General features: G+C 41.7%; 1 protein-coding gene across 1 annotated transcript in view; it reads right to left on the reverse strand.

Moving 5' to 3' along the window:
- LOC119736684 overlaps window positions 1-24,644 on the reverse strand; it is a 32,467-nt gene extending 7,823 nt beyond the window's left edge. The window contains exons 1-25 of the mRNA XM_038210700.1: window positions 24,590-24,644; window positions 23,858-24,172; window positions 19,296-19,550; window positions 18,966-19,100; window positions 16,290-16,445; window positions 15,690-15,821; window positions 14,158-14,508; window positions 12,619-12,873; window positions 11,753-11,903; window positions 10,846-10,994; window positions 10,400-10,537; window positions 9,620-9,682; window positions 8,896-9,201; window positions 8,368-8,511; window positions 7,457-7,738; window positions 6,979-7,176; window positions 5,813-6,121; window positions 5,239-5,529; window positions 3,802-4,110; window positions 3,209-3,505; window positions 2,567-2,866; window positions 1,309-1,590; window positions 841-964; window positions 659-750; window positions 80-435 (exon numbers count right to left, since the gene is read on the reverse strand). Coding sequence (XP_038066628.1) covers window positions 80-435; window positions 659-750; window positions 841-964; window positions 1,309-1,590; window positions 2,567-2,866; window positions 3,209-3,505; window positions 3,802-4,110; window positions 5,239-5,529; window positions 5,813-6,121; window positions 6,979-7,176; window positions 7,457-7,738; window positions 8,368-8,511; window positions 8,896-9,201; window positions 9,620-9,682; window positions 10,400-10,537; window positions 10,846-10,994; window positions 11,753-11,903; window positions 12,619-12,873; window positions 14,158-14,508; window positions 15,690-15,821; window positions 16,290-16,445; window positions 18,966-19,100; window positions 19,296-19,550; window positions 23,858-24,172; window positions 24,590-24,644 — 5,445 coding nt within the window. The remainder of the gene's footprint in view (window positions 1-79; window positions 436-658; window positions 751-840; window positions 965-1,308; window positions 1,591-2,566; window positions 2,867-3,208; window positions 3,506-3,801; window positions 4,111-5,238; window positions 5,530-5,812; window positions 6,122-6,978; window positions 7,177-7,456; window positions 7,739-8,367; window positions 8,512-8,895; window positions 9,202-9,619; window positions 9,683-10,399; window positions 10,538-10,845; window positions 10,995-11,752; window positions 11,904-12,618; window positions 12,874-14,157; window positions 14,509-15,689; window positions 15,822-16,289; window positions 16,446-18,965; window positions 19,101-19,295; window positions 19,551-23,857; window positions 24,173-24,589) is intronic.
- Between the last annotated feature and the right edge of the window lie 1,114 nt (window positions 24,645-25,758).

Here is a 25,758-nt window from a genome sequence, read left to right on the forward strand (position 1 = left end):
CTCTCAGTGTCTTTCACTGACTATTTTAGGTCAGACCAAAATAACATTAAATCGTGGTAAGAGAAATCAGAAGACTCACTTCGTAGTCCTGTTGGAATCCGTTGACCTTCCCAGCTGTTCTACTCTTGATGTATTCAGCCAGGTGAGCCATGGCAACTGGGCCGGCTTGGGGAAAACTCGGGGATGCCTTTGCCGAAGCCTTCAGCTTGGGCTTGGTGGAAGGATTGACGAACGGTTTGGGCTTCACGGGAGCCTTAGTGGATGTGGATGGACCAGATGCTGATGCTGAATCAGTGGATGGTCCCGCTTTTGGCAACACATCAACAGCTACTTGATCGGTTGACTTTGGTGGATTAGTAGATGACACCACTGGTTCATGACCCTTTGTAGCGTATGGCTTGTAACCAGAGGTAGATGGCAGATTCTTCAGCTCAACTGAAATAATAAATGCCAGTTTCGTTTTCAGACCAACCATTCTCACGTTACTGAACTGCCACTTTCAAAAACGTTTTTTTAAGAGCTATACCAAATTATCATCGTTTGAATGGTCTTGCTAGTTCTTTCTCTGCAGATGGATTGCAATAAGGCCTTTTTTATTAATATTTTTTTTTTAATTTGTATATTTACGTGAACATGCCCAAATAATAGACAACCATACCTCCACCTTGGTCTCCTTTCCCATAAATATCATGGACACCATCGCCAGTGCTGTCCTTGCTCAGTGCCTTGGTCCTCTGCTTTCGTCGTTTCCTTTGATAGAAAATGCCAACAACTCTTTAAATACATTCTTAAAAGATCGCATTGTATTTTACTCTCGGTGTCGTGATTAAGGTGACTTACTTGACTACGATAGCTATCAGGAGAGCAACAATCAAAGCTACCAAGATAAAGACGACCACGCCCAAAACTGAGCCCGCAGGACTACTCCCAGGCGGAGTAGGCGGAGTAGGCGGAGCAGCATCGTCTTAAGAAAGACAAAATAAAACCGACTCGATTATTACATACACATATGATGGGCCTGCGAAATAAGATTGTACCATTTCGAAATAGGTAAAAAGCTTTGTTATGACGCATACAGGCTTCATGAATATAGTTTCCACACATTTGTGTTCTTTCAAATAGATTATCAACAAATGCAATATCTATGACATTGACGAAGTCCTACATTTCTTCGATTTACATTTCAAGAGCATAATTTGTTTATTGTAAATTGGAAATACACCTTTGTCGTGATAGTTGAATAAACATTCAAGTTATCAGTGAAATAGGAATAGCAAAGTTACTGATTACTCTTTGAGTATTTTATACCTTTGGGAATCTCAAAATCATCTTCCTTCCAGGGTCCTGGTCCTACACGCGTGAACGCCCGCAGCCTGAAGGAGTAGGACGCCCCCTGTGACAGACCATCGACTTCAACAGACTCTGCCGTGGTGTCGGCTGTTTTTACCATGGACCCAGATGCGTCACGCAGCTCGTACGTGTAGCCTGTGATGTTACCGCCTCGTTTGCCGCATGGAATGGGATGCCAAGACACTCGAACGCTCTGATTGGACAGGAGCATTGTGTCGAGTACCGGAGCAGCCAATGGCACTGTAAAGGAATGGATTAAAGTGCTGTGATATTGAGTAAAATCTTTTGCAATGTATTGAAAAGACTCGTGTGATCTGCATATTGGCGTATCATTGCAATGAACTGGATTTCAATATTTTTGAAGTGCTGTACTATATTAAGTAACATTTATTGCATTACATTAAAAGGGTCATGTCGTCATGCATAGGTATCATGATACATGAACACATACCTTTGTCCGACAAAAGATACGTAGCCCACTTGCTACCCATGCATCAGTACCTTGATTTGTACAACAGAAGTATAACTTTAAAGACATAGTCCATCATTTGTAATTCGTGCATTTTGTTTCGTTTGAAGCAACAAAAGCGTTTAAAATATAATGAAGGATACTGAACAACTAACGTGATGAAGTTTCAGCTCAGCTTCAGCTGTAAATTCCGAGAAAAGCAGCATTCTAGGATCTCAATTTCAAATTAAAAGTTGCTAAATCATGTTTTGAGTCGTTTTGAATTGCAGCTTTACGCCGCGATTTCGCGCACTGATCCGACGAATTATAAGAACAGCACGCGCCTGTGCGTCATGCCAATGCTTGCGCTCGCCGAATAACAAAACGAACTACTAATTTAAATTTTTCTACGGTGCTTCTTAAGACGCACCGTTGGAAATGCCTTCTTTCGTTGATCTCTTCAAAATGAGAGCTTGCCAGAAAGAATAATTTCACAGGGAGTTTAGTCCCCTTACTATCTTTCAACCATAATGTTTTTCAACAATAATTACGCCAGTTACTTTTTTGGATAGCTGCAAATGATGGACTCCGGCTTTAAATAGAAATCTAGGCAGCGCACGAATCTCTTGTCTAGATCTATTGTCTGGGTCATCGGCAATTACAACGACTTTGAAAATGCTGACGTAGCTGTAGCTCTGGAGGCCCGATTCAGACATGGCCGAAATGTCAGGAGGGGTAAAGCGCCCTCTTGCGTTTAAGTGCACTTACCTCCCTCGTCGGTCGTAACTGTCTTGTTGTTCATGTATTTCGCGCCAGCATTATTCGCTGGTACGACTTGCACACTGTACGTGGAGTAAGCATGCATTGATGTTATGTTGACGTTCGTGTCATTTACTGTCGTGTGTATCTGGGTATGCTCGGTCTGCGGTTGGCACTGCTCAAAGTTGAGAAGTTGGTAACTAACGCGGTACGAGGTCACAGGGCAAGGGTTGTCCTCGTTCCCAGCAGTTATCCAAGAGGCCTTGATTTCATTGGTTGAGGGCTCCAGGTTGAGGGATTGGATTTCATCTGCAAAAATAACATCACAGGCGATGCATTTATTTTTTGTATGCTTAATTACCTTTCTTTCAAGGATAAAACCATTAAAAACCATTTTCATAAAATTATTCTATTTGTCATTTCTATGGCGCCGATCTAATTATGTGCAATGTTATCCCTGACCAAAATACAAGAAACCTTCTATTTGTCTCTTTACATTGTGATCAATACGTGTACCAATAATGACGAGTTGATTCTTCTTAATTTTAAAATATCGGGGAAATGGGTCCAGTTATTTGTCTATCAGTGAGTACACACAGCGGGGTAGAAAGTACAACCTCCCATAAAGATGTTTTCAAAAGATAAGCTTACCTACTACAACTGTATCCTTGTAGTACTCGTCAGTCCAAGGTCCCGCGCGGTTTCCTTTATTATTGAACGCGCGAACTATGAATGCATACGATGTACAAGGTGATAAACCGCGAAATGTGACGGACATCGCAGTTGTGGTTTCTTTTTCTATTACAGTCGTGTTGGCTCTCTTCATGAACTTGTACTGGTACTTCGTAATAGCGCCTCCTCTACCGCCACAAGGAACTTGGGACCAGGTGAAAGTAATGTTGTCAGACGATGCAGAACTCTCGACGAGTATTGGAGTTTCCGTTGGTTCTTGGGGAAAAGAAGTTAATTAAAAACAAATGTGTTGCTCATTTCTGGTGAAATAATATGCACATTTATATAAGGTACAATGGGTCTTAATAAAAACATTGACTTATGCGGTGTGGTTATAAGGAGATGTGTCATTCCGTTAATTGAAGAAAATGTATGGTTCCTGTGCAGTCGGTTAAAATCATATTTTAAGGAAGATTGTTTTCGAAATTCTAAAATATTATAGGCATATAGATTTTATTGTGGTGTAAAAAGTTGAATGCTAATAGTGAAATTAAAAAACAAATTGCACATACTCTTTTCTCCAGTTTGAACTGTTTGATACAGCATCGGACCGTACCCAGCCTCGTTTCGCGGTGTCACCGTCACATTGTACGACGAGTACGCATGAAGTCCATTTATCACGATGTTGGTCACAGACACATTCATTGTGCTCACATCATGACTTGACGTCTCTCGACACTGCTCCAAGTTGATGAGTTCATAGGTCACGTGGTAGTCAGTTGCATTGCAACTGTTGTTTGTATTTGACGAGGCATTCCATTGTACGCCCAGTCGATCATGGCCAAGAGGTGTGATTGTTAGTCCTTCAACAGGGTCTGGAACTGCACGCAAGAAATCAGATATAATACATGTATAACAACGATACAATGAAGGAAGCTCAACAAACTTTCTCAACGAGAAGCACTTTTTTTAACACCTAGTTAGCTGCTTTAGATTTTTTTCTTTGTACCTAAATCAACGTAGGGGCCTTATTGATACGAACAATTATCAAATAGGTAAGTATATTGATATCATTGCAAATTCGCTGTCATAAAAGTCGTTAACTTTGCTGTTTATAATTCGCTGTTATAAATTGAAAATGTCGGGTAAATGGGTCCTGCACCCGATTTCATCAAACTCTTCGTAACTTACGATGTGTTGCAGCGCTGCGACGCGCCGTTTCTCCTACGATGCGTCGCAGCTGTGACGCGTCCTGCGATCCATTTCACTAAACACGTCGTAAGTGCGACGCGTCGTAGGTGTATTTATAGCACAACTCGGTGACTGTTTTATGTTTTTAGTCAGCGTACAGTAAATAGTCGTCTGATATTCAACAAAGAGACGTCGGATCTCAGCTCGAAAGTTGTTAAAACGTAAAACAAAATGGCGGCTGTGCAATGCAATTTTTGAAGGAAAACAAGCTCTCATTGGACTATAAAGCTACTTTGAAATTTCAACTCTAGTATTCCGATCTAATTCATAATTATTCAATGAATTTTCTATTTACAACACATTGCCCCGCTATTCAATAATCTCGTTAATGTAATGTTTATGGCATAAAACTGACTTAGAAATGACTCTTCTTATTTTGCGATGATCACTAGACACGTCGTAACTTGCGACGTGTTTTAAGCCGTTGTCAAGGAACTTACGACGCGTTCAAAAAATCGCAACTTTCGTGAATTGGAAGATACGACGCGTCGCGAGTTGCGACGTGTTACACGTCGTAACTCGAGTTGCGACGCGTCGCAGCGCTTCGTGAAATCGGGTCCAGCTGTCTATTGATGACACATCGTAAGTAGATATGACTTGCGTAAAAGATAAAAATGTGACCCGTGGTGCACACAATGATACTGGGGGACAAAACTGTTTGCATTATTTTTGCTTTTTCAAATGTTAACGTGTACACCACAACCACATTTAAAACTTCTTATAATCTCATGAAGACGTTTTTCCAGAGATACATTTACCTATTTTAACTGCATCCTGGTGGTGCTCATTAGTCCGAGGTCCCTTCCCTTTACTATTGAATGCGCGGACTATGAATGCATACGATGTACAAGGTGATAAACCGCGAAATGTGACGGACATCGCCGTTGTGTTATCTTTTCTTATTGCAGTCATGCTGCCTCTCTTCGTGAGCTTGTACTGGTACACCGTAATAGCGCCTCCTCTGCCACCACAAAGAACTTGGGACCAGGTGAAAGTAATGTTATCAGAAGATGCAGAGCTCTCGCCGAGTATCGGAGTTCCCGTTGGTTCTTGTAGGAAAGAAGATATGTTTTAATCTCAAATTTGTGGCTCAGTTTTAGTTTCCGATAAAACTTTGTGACGTAAATTAATGGCTTTAAGATACAACTGGTTTCAATAAAAACCTCTGAAATTTTAATTCAAGATAATGCCAGACAGTCGGTTGAAATGTCTATTCATAATTGGATTGAGAAATTCTCAATATTCTTAATATCTATTCATTACTTATTTATTGCAGTGTATCAAAAAAGGTTCAAACTGAAAAAATTGGCCAAAAAAACCCATCGCACTTACCCCTTTCTCCCGTTTGAACTGTTTGAGACAGCATTTGGCCGTATCCAGCCTCGTTCCGCGGTGTCACCGTCACATTGTACGACGAGTACGCATGAAGTCCATTTATTGTGCTGTAAGTCATGGACACATTCGTCGCAACAACGTCGTGATCCGGCGCCTCTTGGCACTGCTCCAAGTTGATGAGTTCGTAGGTCACGTGGTAGTCTGTTGCATGGCAATTGTTGTTTGTATTTGACGAGGCACTCCATTGTACTTCCAGTCCATCGTGGCCAAGAGGTGTGATTGTTAGTCCTTCGACTGCGTCTGGGACTGCCAGAAATCAAGTTAATAACAATAAAGGAAGCTCAAAAACATGTGCATTTCCCACGAGGAGCGCAGCATATCTTTCAAATTCTCGTCAACGGTTTTGTTTATACGTCAACTTCATTTCAGTGATTCGATACCGAAATTATCAAACTGCCAAGTGTAGGCCTCAACGTATTTGAAAATTCATAGAAACGTTATTGAAAATGTTTACGCTAGTGGCTTAGCCTCTATTAATCATAACACACTTTTTAAATATGTAACTATCCGGTGAAGGGGATTCTTTCCCCGTGTCTGTATGATCAAAACATTTTCCTACCCTTCTTCCCATTTATGTCATTATATATATCGCACACTGTGCATTACTCACATACCTATCGTTTGTGTGACTGCTTGCGTCTCATCTGTCCATGGTCCGAATTCTTTTCGTGCAACACTGTAGGTTCCGACCTTGAACCAATATGACGTACACGCAGATAATGAAGAGAATGTTACGGAATCATCCTCGGTCATTTGGTTCTTGGTAGGTTGTTCACTCCCGCTCTTTCCGAACTTGTACCAGTATTCTTTGAGAGGCCTGCTCCCCCCGCCACACGGGACGGGATCCCATCCAAATGAAATGCTGCCTGACGTTGCGACACTGGTAATATTAACAGGTGTTGCTGTTGGTGCTAATTGGAGAAAAAAAATGATCACTTTTACCTTTGTATTTCAAAATTTGAGAAAAAATGGTGACGTTTGGAAAATACGAGTACCTGTCCATCCAGTTCGCATTTGTTTGGAGAGTGGCTGGCCTAACCCTGCTTCATTTCTTGGTGTGACAGTCACGCTGTACGTAGAGTATGCTTTTAATCCTTGTATACTGATTGCAGTCGTAGTCGTGTTTCTAGTCTGGACGTTTCCCTGCATCTCCTGACACTGCTCCAGGTTGATGAGTTCATAGGTCACAAGGTAGTCTGTTGCAGGGCAAGAGGTGTCACGGTTTGTCGAGGCTTTCCAATTAACATTTAGTTGCTCATGACGAATGACCGTGATAGACAATTCTCCAACAACATCTGGAACTGGGGAAAACAAGATATATATCCAGTCTTCAAAGAGCAAGGATGGGACAGTAACGCTCTACCACTTAATACTGAGCTCAGCTCAGAGTTAGTTGAAGACTACCTAAAAAAGTTCATAGATCACATACGTCTGTAATAAAAAAAAAACAAAAACAGGATGTTATTTTGACTAGCAACGTGATGATGTTGTCTAGTGACAGTGTCACCACTTTTCCCTCAAAATGCCTTCTTCATTAACCACATATTAAGCTGCATAGGCTATATAAAGACAGATACATACCAATAGTGTCTGTACTTTGTTGCTCTACCATTGGTGGACCTCTTCCGGCTTTGGTACGAGGCCACACTCCTAGGGTGTAGAGAGAACACGGCGACAAGCCATCAAAAGTCACAGACTCAGTTGTGACAGTCTTACTGCCAATCCATCTTCCTGATGGCGTCAGACGTGTTTCATACGACGTGATGCTGCCACGTGTACTGCCACAAGGGATGGGGTTCCAGTTGAACATGATGCTGTCGGGGGCTGGTTCACTCGAGTGGAATTCCGGAGCAACTAACGGAACTGAGTGAGAAATCGCCAAATTGTATGTGTAATGATTAATTATGATATACATTTTATACATTTGCTCATCCTGCCATTCATCATAGGATGACTTTTAATTCTTCAGGTAATGACCCAATAGACAATTATAATGATTATTTTCATTCAAATCAGCGTAACCAAAGCGAGGCTTGAAGGGAAAATAGCATGGTTCTTGTGTGCACCAAAAAAACAAATTTATTCACTACTGTTATTGGATACAGGGAACATGACTGAAATGGTGGCAGCATAATGAAGGTCTATTATAGGCTCTGAGATGTTCAGCTTCGTATTCAGGAGAAAACAGTCTATTTATACAACTTCTCTTTCCCATCATAGTGCTTTGAAACAATCATCAACTGCGGTTCAAGTTCAAAGACATAAGGCATCAGCCTGAAACACAATACACAAGAGTGGGAACAAGAAAACGTCTTGCTTGTAGTGCATACCTGTTTCGCGAGTTCTCCCGACGCGTGAAACTGTTGTGCCATTTCCAGCCGAGTTTCTCGATGTTACATTTACCCTGTACGTCGAGTATGGTTCCAGTCCGCTCAGTGTGATGCTTGTTTGTATAGTACTATTGATTCCGTAGGGTTTACGATCCATCATACATTGGTCGCGAAGGAGGAGTTCATACGTCACCAGATAGTCCTCTGGTCCACAAGGGTTTTCCGGACTTGTTCTGGCTCTCCATGATACAAACAACTTATCAATAGAGGTACCTGCCACAGCGAGTTCACTGACAGGAAGTGGAACTATCGAAACAAAAGATAAAAATTATTTTGAAAAAGGGATCTATTTTACAGGGACACTATTTTCGTTTTCAATACAAATTTCTGATGTTTAGACTACCTTGCAATAATGCAAGACGTCACCTTGTCAAAATTAAATCTGTAAAATAATTATGGAGCAGGCATAAAATAGGCAAGTAAAACCTTCCATAATATGAATAAATGTGACTCTTGGACGGATATTTCAACGGCATTTCGGCAAAGTGGTTAATGTAGATAAGGTTTCAGGCACACGGCATGCCGATTACAAAGTAACGAAACTGCGAAAGGAATTCTAAACCAATCGTTTCCTTACTACCCTTTTTAAGCGAAAATGTTGGAACTGATAAAGGATTATAGGTAACTTACGTTTAGTTGCATTCATCAACCGGATTTTCTTGGTGTATGGCCCGATGCCTTTGGAAGTTTCAGCAGCAACTTTAAACGTGTGTGCGCAGGGTGACACCGGTATGCTGCCTATCACCAGAGTGACCGAAGTGCCTTGTACTCGGCCTACTTGCTCCTCTCGATTATTGTCTCTTCTGGATAACCTGTACGCGTAGTTTGTGATGTTCTGATTACTTTCAGGACAAAGAACATGATTCCATCGGAAAATCACGCTGCTCGTGTCATTTTGGAAAGACAACCTCACATTCTGTGGCTTTTGTGTCGTTCCTGTATAAGAGATTGATTATACTATTAAGCTTGTGTTATGTTTGTACAAGTGACAATCAATCTGTACTTTTAATTTTACTCGATATGCTGCTACATCTTTATTTTGAAAGTACTGAATGAAACAGATAATCATTCTGTACAGTACTCGAGTACCAATCAGAATTGGCCCAGGTGTATCTTTGAGGAAAGAGATAGTGGCTCTCTCAAGGCAAACAGTATAACTTAAAAACACTTTTTTTTCCGAATGAGACGGCCAAACGAACGTAGAAGAGGAAGCAAGTGGCTTTTCATGACATTACAAAAGGCCAGATCTTACTGATTGAGCAGAAAGCATCGCGACCATGAACTCATAGCAAAAAAATGTTAAGCCCAGCACCACACCTGATCCTTGAAGAAAAATCGTTTTAGAGCAGTTTACCTGGAGGCGAAGTGCAGGTTTTGTCGCATGATGAGCTGCTTTCTCTGGATGGGAGACACTTTTCTAACAATGAGAACAAAATAAAAAAAATACGGTTCCTTAATTACCATTAACATGCAGTAATTATGTAAGTATCTTGAGTTCAGTTTGGCACTTACATTTTAGGACATGGGCATTTTAAGTTGTGCGGTGAAAATGTGGCATTTCTTGGTCATACTGCAATGGGGAAAAAGTGCTTTGTAATCTGGACTGATTCTCGCCGCTCCTTTTGATGTTCAAAACAATTCGAGAGCCGGCACCTAACCCATCTGACTTCGCTGTTGACTGGACCCCTCACATTCCCTAGTGACTTTTAAAGCTACTTTTAATTCGCCACACGTCCTATCCAACTTCCAAGGGCGATAATCTCCTCCACAAATGTTACTGGGACACGCAAAGCATTGTGGGTGGCTTTTACGTCCGCGATGGTCAATCCAGTTTACCACGTGCGCAACTGTTTTTCCTGGATAACTTTAGCTGAACGACATGTTTTAAACGACAGCTCGAAGAAAAAACAAGTGAGGTCACCAGTTGACTAGCGCAGTCGCAGCCCTGAACTACGAGCGTATGGTGCTACGAGAGTATGCAAACATACATCGCTCGGTAACAGTAAAATGCTAGCGTCATCCACACGCCTTCGTCTGTTCTATGAAACGCAATCCTTTTTTCGCATGTGGAGGCCGTAAACCTTCCAAAAACCGAAACGAAGGGTAAACTTAACCTCCATTTTCGAAGAATTACCTTGACAGTTGATGCCCGTGAATCCAGGTGCGCAGTCCTGGTCCCCTGGACACTCGCCCGTAGTGTTGTTGCATGCGACCCCGTCCTTGCAGTGGCATGTCTGTGCACAGTCTGCTCCGTAAGTATTATCCCCACAAGCTACACACAAAATTGAGAACAAATACCACTGAACGAAAGGATTCTTTCAAACTCGAGACGCTATATCAGTGTATTGTAAACTGAGTTATCCTGGTTAGTCCTACTTGCAGTCTCCCATTTTATTGCCAAGGTTGTGTTTGCCTCGTCTTGTATATAGCTAAGTTTCTAAACCAATTTGGCTACCTTTGTGAATTACTAATAGTTAAAGGAGTATCCACTTTTGTCTTTGGTTTGTGGTACGCCATCAGTGGAAGTCAGTTTTGTGATTTCCGAAAAAAAGGCTGTAAATAGACTGTTAAACAATTTACTTTCATTGCAATCGATTCCTTGGTACCCTGCAGCACACGAGCAGCCATAAGGATCTGGTAAACAGAACAGCATCCCTGCACACGTAGGACCGCCTCCTAACTCAGGTGAGTCGCAGCCAACACTTCCCGATTGACCAAAACGGTTTGGTCTTAGAACTGAAAAATAAAATAATATAATGAATGCGAATAAAATAAAACAAATCAATCATAGAATTTGTGAAATTTCTTTAATTGAGAGGTGTCACATATTTAGATCAATTCGTCACCGTTTTCACGAAGAGCCACATATGTCAAAAATTACCATTTTTTCGACTTTGATTTTTTTCAAAATTTTGCTCTAAAACAATGTACTTAACCAATTTGACATATTTTTGTAAGCAAAACATCATTAATTTCCAAGTTACATTAATGTTGCAAGGGGCCAAAATCTCGATAAATGAATTTTGCGTTTTCAAGAAGAGCCACATACATTTTGGCCCTTTGAACGCGTACAAAACCCATTGCACGAAAATACGTAAAAGTAGGTCAAATGAGATTTGTTTTTTCACGAAGAGCCACATATCTTTGTTACATTTTTAGCTGCGCGCGCGTACTCACGGGCGCCTATGGAAATACACATTGAACAGAAAGGGCCAATATGTCGGAAATCTGAATTTGCGTTTTTCACGAAGAGCCACATATCTTGAATAATTAATTTTCACTAATTGTCTGCTGAATTAAGTCTTATTACTGGGTTTATGTAAGAATTCAGCTCACACAGAATAGTGTGATGGTTTCCTTGCTTCACAAAGTTGTTGCAAAGTGGTATTTTTTGCAGTTTTAAAATATGAGAAACGTCTTTAGCGATTATCTCGAAAACACTTTTTCTTCAAAATCGACATATGTGGCTCTTCGTGAAAACGGTGACGAATTTTCAAACTCACGTATTACGCAGAGAGTTCCACCAAAACCGGGCGGGCAGATGCAGACGCCGCTCCGGTCGTCACATATACCGCCATTCAAACAGACTGGACAATCACTGTCACAAGAGGGAGCATTCCAAATATTTTTTCCGCAACCTATGATAGATTGGGTATAATTATATTGATCTTGTTTAAGTTGCATATGTACATTCCTTTTTTAAAAGAATATTCTTTCGACAGCTGTTTCAAATGATGACAAAAGCCGGCATTACTAAGAGGTGAAGCCACAACGCGAGTTGAGCGGAGACCACACAGGCTGATTGTCACTAGTGGGTGTATACCCAATCAAATACATTTTCATAGACAACGGTACCAAAACTAAAAATACCCAAAACTCTCGCATGTGTTCAAGCTGCACAGAAAACTGATGATCAATATGGGATCTTTCATTTTCTTTTCAGTTTTTGGTGGTTTGACCGATGACTTTTCGAGAAATTTCACCCAAAGAAGACGACCCCTAAAACGAGTGATGTTTTTCAAAGCGGAAAAGTATAGCCATCTTGAAAAGGATCCCTCCACAACATGGCTAAATAGCCCCACTTTCGAGGCGATTGCATCTAAAATGCTCTGAATTGGAAGCGCCAAGTCCAGGGCAGAGGCGTATTGCCATATCTCTTTAAACTTCCAGTTTCGTGGCTCTCAGAACTCTCGAATATAGAAGAATTTGGGTGTATAACTTAAAATGAGCTCGGCGGACGGATTATTGGCCTATTTACTTGGCTGCACCTATATATAGTCACCCAGGCTCAATTCGCCTGATGGCTTCGCCGGTCGCCGGTTCTGTCCTTGTGGGTCATGGGCCCAGGCCTACCTCTGACAATCAACCGCATAAGTGCCTGGTTTCCATGGTTACGTTCCCCCTTAAAATGAGCCTCATAGATCCCAGTGTCTGAGAGACTAGGACTGATGAAATCAAAGTATAGATCGTCGTTTCTGTTCGTATATACTCCACTGCCATTCTTTCTCCATCGAGTGTAGTTACGGGCTGGGTCTGTTGCAGTGACGGTCAGATTGACTGCATCGCCCTGGTTTACCGTTTGACTCACTTGAGTGGGAAGGAAGTCAGCTGCAATGCATAGTACAAATTAATAGATAAATTATGTCAGGCGAGCCACACAGACCTTATGCGTAGCGGCCATCTTAGGGCATCTTTTGTTATTCTAATTCAGTAACAATGAATGCACAAAAGCTTCACTCATGCATATCCCAGCAAAACAAAGGCATTACCCTCTAAGATGGCTGCTACGCATAAGGTATATTAATACAAGACCAACTTGATACCCCTATATCATCAGTTTATCCCACCAAACATCTGGGAAAAAAAAGTAAACCACCAAACATCCTAAGCCAATAAAAGACGGCACTACAAGGGAGCCAATTTATATTCCAATGCATTTCTTGTAAAGCCAACAATAATATCAAGCAACAAAATTGAGTTGCCCTCACATGAAAAATATCTGGAGGGTCGGTCGGTTGGGGTCTGGGGGGGGGGGGGGTGAGTGGGGATTCCAAAGTTTTTGGGTCGGTTGGGAGACACAACAGTCTTTTGGAGTTACGACGCTTATGATGTGATTTTGAACAGTTAAAGGGAAATATGAATTACAATCCTCTTCTGTTATTCTTCAATTGACCTATCGCCGTTTGCGAGTTAGCCACGCCTCTTTGGCCTGAGACAGTCTAAGATTTTGCGCGTTCTGCGTCCATTTGTATATCATGTACATGTGATTGGACAATATTTCACAAGCTGCGTTGACGCGATTCTACCGCGATAGGTTCAAGGGTGGCCTTGAGGCCAACAAAAAAATATTCGGTCTCTGGTCAGACCAAAGTTCCGGAATTGACGCGGCCACGCGGCTTTTTTTTTCTTTTTTTTTGCTATTTTTTTCTTTTTCTTCAAGCTTGGATTGTACGGACAAGGTGGGTACTATTTTGCTTTTTGGTGTCCTCATGTACATTGGTGTCCTCCAAAATTTGCCTTGGTGCTTTCGATCATTTGCCTTGGTGCAATTTCCCATTCCTTATTGCTTTTTGGTAAAAAAAAATTGAGGAGGTGCGGAAATAGAGGGTGCTGTTGGAGCTACCGCGGACCATTTTGGAAAAAAAAAGATCGACGCACATGATTAAAATCGACGCACGCGCTGACCAGAGACCGACTTATTTTTTTTTGGCCTTAAGCACACAGCACAACCCTATATTATTCATCCACCATGCCACATAATCACCGATTTGAATGCCCACCCATAATGGAAACAGATATAGTCGCACTAGAAATTTATACACAAGCTATTTAAACCAGTTTCAATATTAATTTTTGGGGAGTTAATTTTCGTTGTAGCCCGGTCCCACTTACCCTTACTGCTCATGATGACGGTACCAATGTTGTATGGATCAGTTCCCGCTGTCGTTGCTCTGCAAGCGAAAGCCCCAATCCTCGTCTTCCCCCCTGCCGCTGGCAATCGGAGAACAGAGATCTTATTTTCCGCAGATGACGAGTTTGTTTCCATAGAGTTGGTAGGTAACTGTAACGTCGCTGGGGGTACTGGGGGATTGGGACTTTCACTTCCTGTATATGTGAACATCGTTCGAGCGAAGGACAGGTTGGCATTACCGCCATGTAGATAGGCTGCGATGTAGGTGTATTCACTGCCGATAGCAATACGGGGCTTGGTGATACAGGTGAAATCATCCACGGTTAACTTGACTGATATGGAGAAACATTCACACGCTCAAAGAAATGCAAATTACACTTCGCCTGAAGTTAATGACTATACCTTAACGAATTTGAATTACTAATAAGGAAAAGCAAATATAGAATCACAACCGCTGTCGCTAGAGGTTTTTCCAGGGCCGTCACACAGCCCCATGCATCCTTTCCGTCGGCAAAAATCTTAAGTCCTTTCGGCAAAATCGTTTTCCGTCGGCATATCCATGCACGTACATGTAGGCCTATGCCCAGCGGCATAGCCAGGGTTTTCATCCTAGGGGGCGTGTGTGGGGGGGGGGGGGGGGCTTGAGGTTACATGGCAGGGCGCCCAAACATTTCATTTGTGCTGAAAGGTAGACAGGTTTTTTTTTCACCGGACTCCCGCCCTCCGTAAAATCAAATAGTGGGGCTGGGATGGTGGTGGGCGGGGGGGGGGGGGGGGGGGGGGGGCTGAACACCATCTTATAATATAAGACAATAACTACCACTATTCGCGTCACGTCATTCGCGCTAGGGACGTTACAATATACAGCCACTCGCAGGGGCAAAACGTTTTGGTAAAGAATACGCCCAAAATTGCGGAAAAAAGGACTTCACATTCTTCAAGCTAATCATGGTAAATCATACGGCTGTGCTTTTCTCCGGACGCCAAATTTTCAGTGGGGTGAGGGGCGACTGGGGGCGCAAACTTTTTTTTATGGAGGGCGTGTGTGTGTGTGGGGGAGGGGGTACGCGTCTGTGTTAGTGCCACCCATCGTCCGATACCTAGTGCCCAGTCCCACGGTCTGACGCTTTGAACAACTTCCCCCATTAGTCACATGGGGTCCACAGCAACCAGCCACACACACACAACAAATTATGGCTATACCTTCCATTATGAAGTGGCCTGTAGACAGTTTTCAGGAACACCCCCACCCCCTTTTCAAATTGGTCTGGCGACATCCAACCTTTTCAATGATGTCACAAAATTTCACTGTGTTTGGCAAACCTGGGTTTGAATGGTTGAAAAGTTCAGTTGTCTGCACCACAAGAAAGATGTAGGTTCGAGCCTACAATGATTTTTTTTTTAAATACGATTTCCGAAGGCATAGATTTAACCAGTTGAAAGGATAAATTATTGGTAAATTCACACTACATCGACTCGAAATTCCTTTGGCTCAAGCTTTCAACAAACTTACCCTGACAGTTGATACCCGCGAATCCTGGCGCACAGTCCCCGGGACACTCGCCCGTAGTTATATTGCACGCGGCCCCGTCCATGCAGTGACAGGTCTGTGCACAGTCTGCTCCGTAGAAACCATCATCACATGCTGAAAAAAAAATAATTTAAGTTTAAATTGCCTCAGTTGTTTTAGTCATTTTATGCGTTGACTGCAATGCCTCATCCAGCTCTGCCTTGAAAATATTAGACTTCAACAACCCAGCCAACCTTCTATGGGAAATACTGGATGGACCACTGACTAACACCTCCCAGAAAATTACATGCCAGTGAGAAACTGCCCAAAAATGTCACTAACTGGATCAAAAACGAGGCCTGCATATTTTTACCTTGTGAATTTGGGAATTGTTTTGGTGTGATCTATATTACGACCGTTCTTACATGATGAAAGCTAAGATTCATTAAAGAAAATGACTTGCAATTTGATGTGGTGGTTGTTGAACCAGGTAAAAACCTACCGTGAAAAGTGTTCACCTCAGCTTTTTGTATTAAAACTTAAAATATGAAACTGTTCGCCATGTGAAGGGTATTCAATATAATTTTTGAAGGTCTGACTTACAGTCATCACAGTCGATTCCTTGGTACCCTGAAGCACACGAGCAGCCATAAGGATCTGGTAAACAGAACAGCATCCCTGCACACGTAGGACCGCCTCCTAACGCAGGTGAGTCGCAGCGAAAACTTCCCGATTGTCCAAAACGGTTGGGGCCTAACACTATATACATGTAGTACAAAACAGGAGCGTAAATCCGGGGGAGGGGGTGAATGGGGGTATATAGCTCCCACTTTTTGACCATGGGGGATGGGCTATTGAATCATCCCCCCCACCACTTTTCCGTGATGAGAAAAACAAAATGCGGATTTTGAAGTATTTGTCGAACATCCCAACAACCCTTAATGTATTCAATAGTACTGAAAGTGGAGAAACAAAGTACAAAAGCTTTTAAAATGCGCCGTGTCGATGTAAGCGCGAGTATACATATTGATCCTGAAGAGCGCCCCCTAGTGTAATGTGGTGTCCGGAGTCCGACCCCCCCCCCCTTCGAATTTCCACGGCAGGGCAATTTTTGGATTTTGATACTCCCCCCCCCCCCACACACACACACACCCCCTCGCCGGCACAGATTTACGCCACTGAGTTCAAACAACAGAGAAAAACAAATTGTGGAGCTGAAAAAGAAACAAACGCAGGCTATAGAACAGGAAACTCTGGAAACTGTTTGAACTTTTTAAAGGCGATCGCTGATTATGTTTTGCTTAAATGAATAGAAAATAATTCGCTTGAATAATCAATGTTTGAACGTTTTAGCCCTTTCAATGTACTATTAAAAATTCGGCAACTCTAAATTAGAAAACTTTAATTGGGTGGTTTGGATATTAAATTCCTAGGTTAAACACGCCCTTTGGCATTGACAGTGAGAAGGTAAATGGTAAATAAAGGTATAGAATCAATGGTCTCCTGTCATTGAATTTGTCGCTGCAGACAATTTATTGAACTTTCATTTAGGCCGAAACATCCCGAGAGTATTAGCGATTTGGTTTGGGAACTTGTTTCCTAGATCGTGTCGCATCGCCATCGCATGGCATTAAAACAGGGTTCAACTTTAGCGGTAGCCCGCCAAATGCTAGTCAAAACAGCGGCGGGCTAGTCAACTATTCCGTATAAAGTAGCCCATCTGGCGAGTCAAAAATTATTGGGCTACGGCAAAGAAGAAGGACAGGAAGAAATAGATCATTAAATTCAGAAAGCAAACCTGTATCAATTTTTGTCTTATTTTATTTACTATTTAGAGTTAATTATCAGATCGGTTTATTTAAAACACTGACTGCAAGATTGCCTCTGGATACACGTTTACATTGTATGCACATTGTTCTTTATGAGACACTCTTTAAAAGAAAAACATGCGGGCTAGTGAAAGAGCGACACTACACCCTCAGAGTTCAATGTCTCAAGCGATCCAATCCAGCAGCCTGGTTTGCGAAATCCACGTGATGACAACCGGTGCTAAAACGAAACGACAAATAGCTGTGGAAAATGTTGATCCAGAAAACCACAAGTCCATAGCTCAAGCGATATGCTCCAAATTCATTGCAGTGAGCGATGATCTTGACCCACTGGTCAGGGCATCTCTTCCATCTTATTTGCCATCGCAACCCATTTCAGAAGTTCAGCCGTGGGACGTGTTCCGTGAACTGAACAAATAAAAAAGACAAAGGCATGTGGTCCCGACAACATTCCAGCAAAACTTATCCGTGAGTATTCTTACCAGTTGGCTAAGCCCCTGACACATATCATCAATGCATCATTCGCTGAACAGGTCGTCCCAGAACAGTGGAAAAGAGCTACCGTTGTTCCACTCCCTAAATCATCACCTGCGACTATTGAGAACCCTACAGAATCATACTTGCTTCCCAATACCATCACTACTCTGAAGCGTTGGATGTATGCAAGTGGACCAGTTGGAAAATAGGAGGGATCATCTTTGCCAGGTGTTTGCAGAAACACTCCCAACATCCATCTTGAAAGGTCGACTACCCGCTAAACCTCAGCACAGCTACTATCTCAGACATACTGGGCAGGTAGGCAAGGTCAGGTGTAGAACTGAATGATTTTTTTAAAAAAAACCTTTGCCTCACCTGATCCGCTTACTGAATGGATCCTAATTGATTTTAATAAACTAAGGCCATACAGCTTTGTTATCTATTTTATTACATGCTTTTTAATCTCTTTTTTGCATTGGGGTTCTTGAGTCTGATGTCCTGGAGATTCTGAAAATCATCTTGGAATTTTTTTTTTTTTTGGGGGGGGGGAGGGGGTTGCATGGGAGCCACTATCATGCGTATTATGTTCTGAGCAGTTTTCTAGCTCTTGTACATTTGTCGTGTATTCGGGGTATTTTTTGTCAGTTTCATCTGGTACTTCTTAATATTTTAATGTTAATAATGTTTTTTTTAATGGGATTACTATCTGGTACGTTTTAATATTTTAATGTTAATAATGTTTTTTAATGGAATTACTTTTTTTCTTCCAAATACTGTTTATCATATTCAATTCAGCCCTTAGCTGCGATTCATGATTGATTCAATAAACCATTTAATGAATGAATGAATAAATGAATGAATGAATAAATGCCCGCGGGCTAGTTTTTCAGTAGCCCGGCTGGCTCGTGAAAAAAAGTTAAGGTTTTACCTTGATTAAAACTACTCTTGCTATAGTTTTAATTTGTATTCTCACATTGTTCGCAGACATCCCCGCTAAATCCAGGCGGGCAAATGCATTCTCCACTCCGGTCGTCGCATACACCACCGTTGAAACAGACTGGACAATCCCTGTCACAAGAGGGCAGACTCCATCTGTTTCTTTCGCATCCTTCGACAGGAAAATGTGAAAAGAACAAAATTGAGTGAAAGCTCGCATACAAAGGCACACACAGAAACATTCACCACAGATACAGTGAAAAAAAATTAATGTCCTGGTCTAGAAATGATGAAGGATAACTTATCAAAGTTAATTGGGGTCAATTTTTTTTTCCAAATATAGCTATATTCTTTTGTTTATGCTTACCTCTAACAACCAACCGCATAAGTGCCTGCTTTCCCTTTGCACGTACCCCTTGTAAATGGACTTCATAGACGCCGCTGTCTGAGCTTAAGGTTCTCGCAATATTGTAGTGGAGGCTTTCAAAAAACTTTTCATCAGGTGTAGCTCCATCTTTTCTCCAGCGGGTAGAAGTACTGGTTGGATTAACTGCAGTAACCGCCAGACGCGCAGGTTCACCTCGGTTGACCGTGAGACTGATCCGCGTTGGAGAAAAGTCAGCTGCAGAAGTAAGATGCAAACACAACTTTATACATTTATTCTCTTGATAACTGATTCCGTTCTAAATGCGAACTTGGTGGATACAGGGGCTCAACAGAGGGGTGGAGTGTAGGAATGTCACACTCTTCATCATTCGTTGTCCTGTTATATCGGCAACAAATCATGCTGAAATGAGAAAACACCCCCCCCACCCACTCATTTGCACTGTAAAAACAATGTAATCCATGCAGCGCAGGCCTAATGTTGAAATAAACGTGTTCATGTAACTTTCCTGTATCGGGAGATTCTTGTTTACTAGCAGCATTTGTCTTGAAATTGGCAGTGTAGAGTAACATATCCCGTATGTGGTTTGACGTTAAATAAATGGACAAGAACTGTGATATTCTAGATAAACATTGTTTAAAGTTCAATTCAATTCAAATCAAACTCACATTTATTTCCATATAAAATGAGAAATATAAGCAGAACATGCACGAATGAAGTAAACTAATAAGCATGGAATTGTCGAAAACGTGTAAGAAGCGAAAAAAATTGGTATGGAGGCATCTTCCTATTGAAGCCTAGACTTGTTGCAAGATGCCTGGGACGGACTAACACAAAGCAGAAAGACGAACAAGTACACACGCACGGACAGTTGTACATAGACCCTACCATGAAAACTTACAGATAAACTTGAAAAGTATTTGTTAAAAAAAAAACAATTGGAAAACAGAGATTTTGATGTAGACCATTGTAATCTGTGATGTAAATTATAGGTCTTCTTGTTATTTGAATCAACTGTCATGTTGGACGGTTACACTCTTGACGAAATGTTTGAATACAAAAGCAGAGCACTTTCTTTGAGAAAGGACATAGTATACCTGATTTTACGGTTTATTTCACAAATCAATCCACACTTTTTACAACATTATTGCTTGAACTGTCTCGGAAAAAAAAAGAACAGTTACAGGAATTTCCTGTAAAATTTGTTGTCGGACGCATGCTTGCATATTATGCTGTCACAAAAACTGGACATTCGTAAAGTAGTGTCATGTGCTCAATGCCTGTACGCGCACCGCTTATATGGGCGGAACGCTCCGGTCCCAACCCTTCATTTTCTCTTACCTTCACAGCCGTATAAAGCTGTTGTTCAGTTGTATACGTGTCTAATGCGTCACAATCGCAATGCTTTAATTTTCTGTGGAGGTCGAGGCAGGAAGGAGGTAGGGAGGTAGGGGAAGGCAGGGGGACACCAATATGTAAGGGGGCATGCACCAAGGACAACATTTTTCTTGATATTTCAGGGCATCGACTCGGCCAGAACATAGCTGCAAAATCGAAAGGGGGAGCTAAACCTCTTTTTAACGCTACAGGGCGCTCTTTTTTTATCAATTTGTTCATAAAACCGACAAAGGGAACTATATAAGGGAATGGAATCGAGTAACAAATAGTGATCTAAATTCCTCTCCTCGGTACCTTTTGCTCAAAAATATACTTTAACACGACACCTCCTTGGCACCCCCTGCCCCCTTGGCTGCGCCACTACCCTCAACTGCCTCGGTACTGGTACAGTTTCAGCTACACTACCGCTACATATTGCATATTAGTTGTTACTGATAATGTAGTAACCAACGGATAACGTATCACCAACCGATAATGTATCACAACTTGACCAATAAGGTATCACTAACCGATAATGTAGCAAAAGTTGACTGATAGTGTAGTAAAATTTGTATCCGATAATGTATCACGTGTCGACGGATAATGTAACTACAAAATAATTGTATCCGATAATGTATCGCCTCGGAACGGATACTGTATCAACCGATAATGTATAAAAAAATTAACCGATAATGCATCAGTATATTTGGAAATGGAAATATTGCAAATTAATTAAAGTCTAATAAGTGCCTTTACTATGACGAGTCCCCACTCGGGAAAGTGTATCATAAAGATTTTTTTTTTTTGAATTTGGGAGGGAGTTGCTCTGGTTTGGAGACGCTCTACTTCCAAGTGGGCCTAGGCTTGTGGCGCATCCAGCTTTTGATGTCGGGTGGGGGGGGGGGGGGTAACCGCACTCGCACATTCGCGCCGAAATTAATTTCTCCGGACTCTTGACCTCCGTATGAGCTCCGGGCTCCAACACAAGAGGGCGCGTTTTACCACTTTTGAGAGAGCCATGGACGCACGGGACCATGGACGGGACTCACCCACGCTTACATAGGCACGAAGTGGGGTACTTCCTTTGTTCTCGTGTACTAAAATTTTGCAACGTCGCACACTTATGTCAAAATGCTTTTATTTTAACCATAGTTAATTTCCTGGGCTGAAATTCGGACTTAATATCCCTTTTCTAAAACTCTTCCATTTGCGACATATCAACCCACCTTGGAAATTCCTAGTTTTTGAGTAAAATCCATATATCTATTTCGTGAAAAACTTGTGGGGTACCAAAACGGTAAAATCAAACGGGGGGGGGGGGGGGGGGGGGGGGTGGGGAGGGCTCGTGCCATATTTTCAACGGGGAGCGCTGATAAAAGCCTGCAATCATGTACACTATATTACTGTACCGTACAATTGCCCCAGCTTTTGATTTAAGGGGGCACCGTTCGCATGTGACGTCATTTGTTACTTTGTCCACCCACTGACTTCAGTTTGTTGACCCCATGCAGTTTGCAGTCCACACGTCAGCCTACCGCACCCTTGAGGCCAACACAGGTGCGGATCGGGGGGGGGGGGGGTGTAGGGGGGGTCAACCCCCCAGCTGTGTCCCCCATTTTTTTTCCAGACAAATCCCTAAAAAAATAATGCGAACACCCCCCCCCCCCCCCGATGTGACACCCCCCCCCAAAAAAAAAAATTTACCGGTATAATATCCGCCTGTTCAAAATACGGAGGCAGTTTAGATAGGGGATAATTTCGTACACCATTATGTAATCCAGTGTTAATAATCGTCGAATTTGAACAGCGCCCCCAACTGTTTTTGATTTTACGGAGGCCAAGTGTTCGGGGGGGGGGGGAACCTGTGTACATTTTCAGAATTTTCATTGCTGAGGACCCCCCCCCCCCCCCCAAAAAAAAAAAAAAAACTCCTGGGTCCGCACTTGCAACAGTGGCGAAAAATCTGTGCCAGGGACTGGGGTATGGGGGATAGCTAAAAAAAAATTCCGGCCGTGAAATTCAAAAAGATGGAAAGGGGGCTTGCTGGAGACCACATGACACTGGGGGCGCTGTTCATGATACAGATGTATCAGCGCATTTCAAGCTTTTTGTACTTTTTCTCCCTTTCTCAGTACTATCTAATACATTTCGGCGGTTGGAAAGTTTGAAAAATACCTCAAAATCTGCCTTTTTTTCCCTAAATACGAAATAATGGGGGGGGGGGGGTGATCCAATAGCCCAGACCCCCCTCGGTCAAAAAGTGGGGCGGGATATACAGGACATTTGTGTACACCTTTTCCTCATACTGATACATTATTATATCGGTTGATTTTTGATACATTATCGGTTGATTTTTGGTACTTTATCGGTTGATACAGTATCCGTTCCGTTGTGATACATAATCGGATACAGTTATTTTGTAGTTACATAATCCGTCGACACGTGATACATTATCAGATACAAATTTTACTACACTGTCAGTCAATTTTTGCTACATTATCGGTTAGTGATACAATATCGGTCAATTTGTGATACATTATCGGTTGGTGATACGTTATCCGTTGGTTACATTATCAGTTGTAACATTAAGTGTTCAAATTACGAGAAATCTATGCGAGGTCAGCAGTATTATCCGCTCCCACTCAAGCGTCTACATTAGTCTAGGGGCTAGACGTACTATTGTCTGATACGCGATAACCCGCCGCCGCGTGGTTAAAGAACTGGTTGAACATAATACCATTTTTAGGAGTTCTTGCTCGTTGTAAAAATTACAGGCAGAGTAAAAAAGACAGTGAACCAGAATAAAGTTTAACTTTGTTTTCGTAACAAGCAATCAAGTTTGACGTCAAGCATGTCTTTAAGAGCATGTTCTTCCAGTCTTTTGAAAAAAAAGTAGCCTGGCTGTCTTTGGAATGTCGCTGGAAATTCGAGCTATGTGACACCACCCAATCGCCACCCATTCTTGAGCGGAGTTTCGCAGCTTATACTATCCGATTCTCCTGCGGCGCTGAATACACTATTGAATGCGTCTATTAAAGTTATGGAGTATTATTATCATTATTACTTCTTCGCTTCGGCTTTATTGTAAACTTACGGAATCGTCGCTCTTCATACATGCATATTATTATCCGCGTTTCATTTTCCCACTGTATCTTTAATACACTTACCATTTCTGCTCATGATGACGGTACCTATTTTGTGATCACCGTTTTTACATGCAAAGATTCCAACCCTTGACTTTCCTCCCGCAGATGGCAACCTAAGAATAGAGATGGCCGCATCACCAGACTGAGTTGTGTCAATGCTGTGTGTAGGTAACACTAACTGGTTGTTCTTCTTGGCGCTTGTAAACGTGTCAATCGTTCGAGCGAAGGACAGCTCAGCATCACTGCCATTCAGATAGGCGGCGATGTAGGTGTCTTCACTGTCGATATCAATACGGGGCTTGGTGATACAGGTGAAATCAACGACGGCTGAAACACCTGAAAGCAATGTAGTTTTGTACAACATTAAAAAAAAAACCATTGAAACGGAGTCTTCGGACGCCATTCAACGCGGACAATAAACAGCATGGGGTATTGAAATCCAAATCTGATTTCAAATTATTTATGCCGGCATTCGAAGAAAATTACATTGAATTGCATTTTGTTGATGAAGCGCATTTCAGACCCTCCAACACCAGTAAAAACAGCATGTTTTTCTACAGGTAGTATCACAAGAGTTCCTTGTAGAATGTTAAAAACTAAAAATTCGATGGCTAAACAGTCGATTAGGGCCTAATACAGAAAGGATTGTTTTTAACTTTCTCTTTTATCATATTTTATACACTTATTATTTAACATGCTCAAGCTAAAGATTCATTGGGAGACAAAATTCAAACGGGAACTATAGGGTCCTACCTGTAAACGGGCCCAGCAGAAGAAATAAAAAGATGAAATGGAGACGGTCCTCCATGACGACCAAGCTGCTCCAACGATCAAATAACTGAATATCTCGTGACATACAGTTAATTAAACGAGTTTGTAAACGAATGAGGAACTTGAGGTTAAAATAATAAAGGAAGTGACGGAGATCGTTTCTGCATTTCCCCAACGTACTGGCAATGAAATCATAATGATCTGCAGAATGAATGCTGATTTGTTGATTCTTGAAATATTGGCTATTTCCTGTTAGACCCATTATTATATCCAGAATATGACAAGATCCTTATTTTCTTCGTCGACCACAATAGCTGTCATTATTCCTCTTTGTACTAGAGGAAGGAATAAACTTATAAAATAGGCCTACATGTTTGCTCCATCAGTTACCACAAGATGAATTCACTTTTTTTCAAAGAATCTTTTATCACGTCTTTGATTTTACTCAGATAAAACTTTGATTTGAAAGTACCATCAGTGTTTCCTTAACTCATTATTGCTTCCTAAATTGTCTGAGTGGACCAATGCAACGGCGCAGTATTGTGCCAAATGTGTTTGATGTTCGAATTTGAAGGATAAATACAAATCTTCAAAAATACTTTTGAGATCAGTAAAACTTATACTTCTGAGTTGAAAGAACGTCAGTGAATCAGTAAAACAAGAGAGAAATTTCATTTCAATGAAAATACTGCATCAACGAACATTGTGTTGCTCCTTTAAATTTAATGGGAAAAGCGCATTATCGATTAATACAGGCTGCCCCTTTCTGATCAGAAAAGTGTAGCTCAGACCGGACATTATAGACAGGGAAGGAAATAATTTTTAAAAGGCTCCATTTTGATCGGAGATAGATTACACATTTATGTTGAGTTTTTTTCCTGATCCCGTCAGGCCTCGCTCATGAATAAAACATAATTTTGAACTATTTACCCTAAGGCCAAAAAAAAAGTCTCTGGTTTCTGGTATGGAGAAAAGTGGTGCGGCGACGCGGCTTTTTTTTTTTTTACCTGATTTTTTTGCCTCAAATGTCGGCTGATGACTGCAAATGGTGCCCGACTAAACTTTAGTGCAAATATATGGGAGTCCAGAGAGGCCACATAAAGCTTATTCTGTATCATAACCCCATCCAAAAACACGTTAAAATTGTGCAG

This window comes from Patiria miniata, unplaced genomic scaffold (assembly GCF_015706575.1).
Source record: "Patiria miniata isolate m_02_andy unplaced genomic scaffold, ASM1570657v1 HiC_scaffold_3, whole genome shotgun sequence".
In the NCBI taxonomy this organism is placed as follows: Eukaryota; Metazoa; Echinodermata; class Asteroidea; order Valvatida; family Asterinidae; genus Patiria; species Patiria miniata.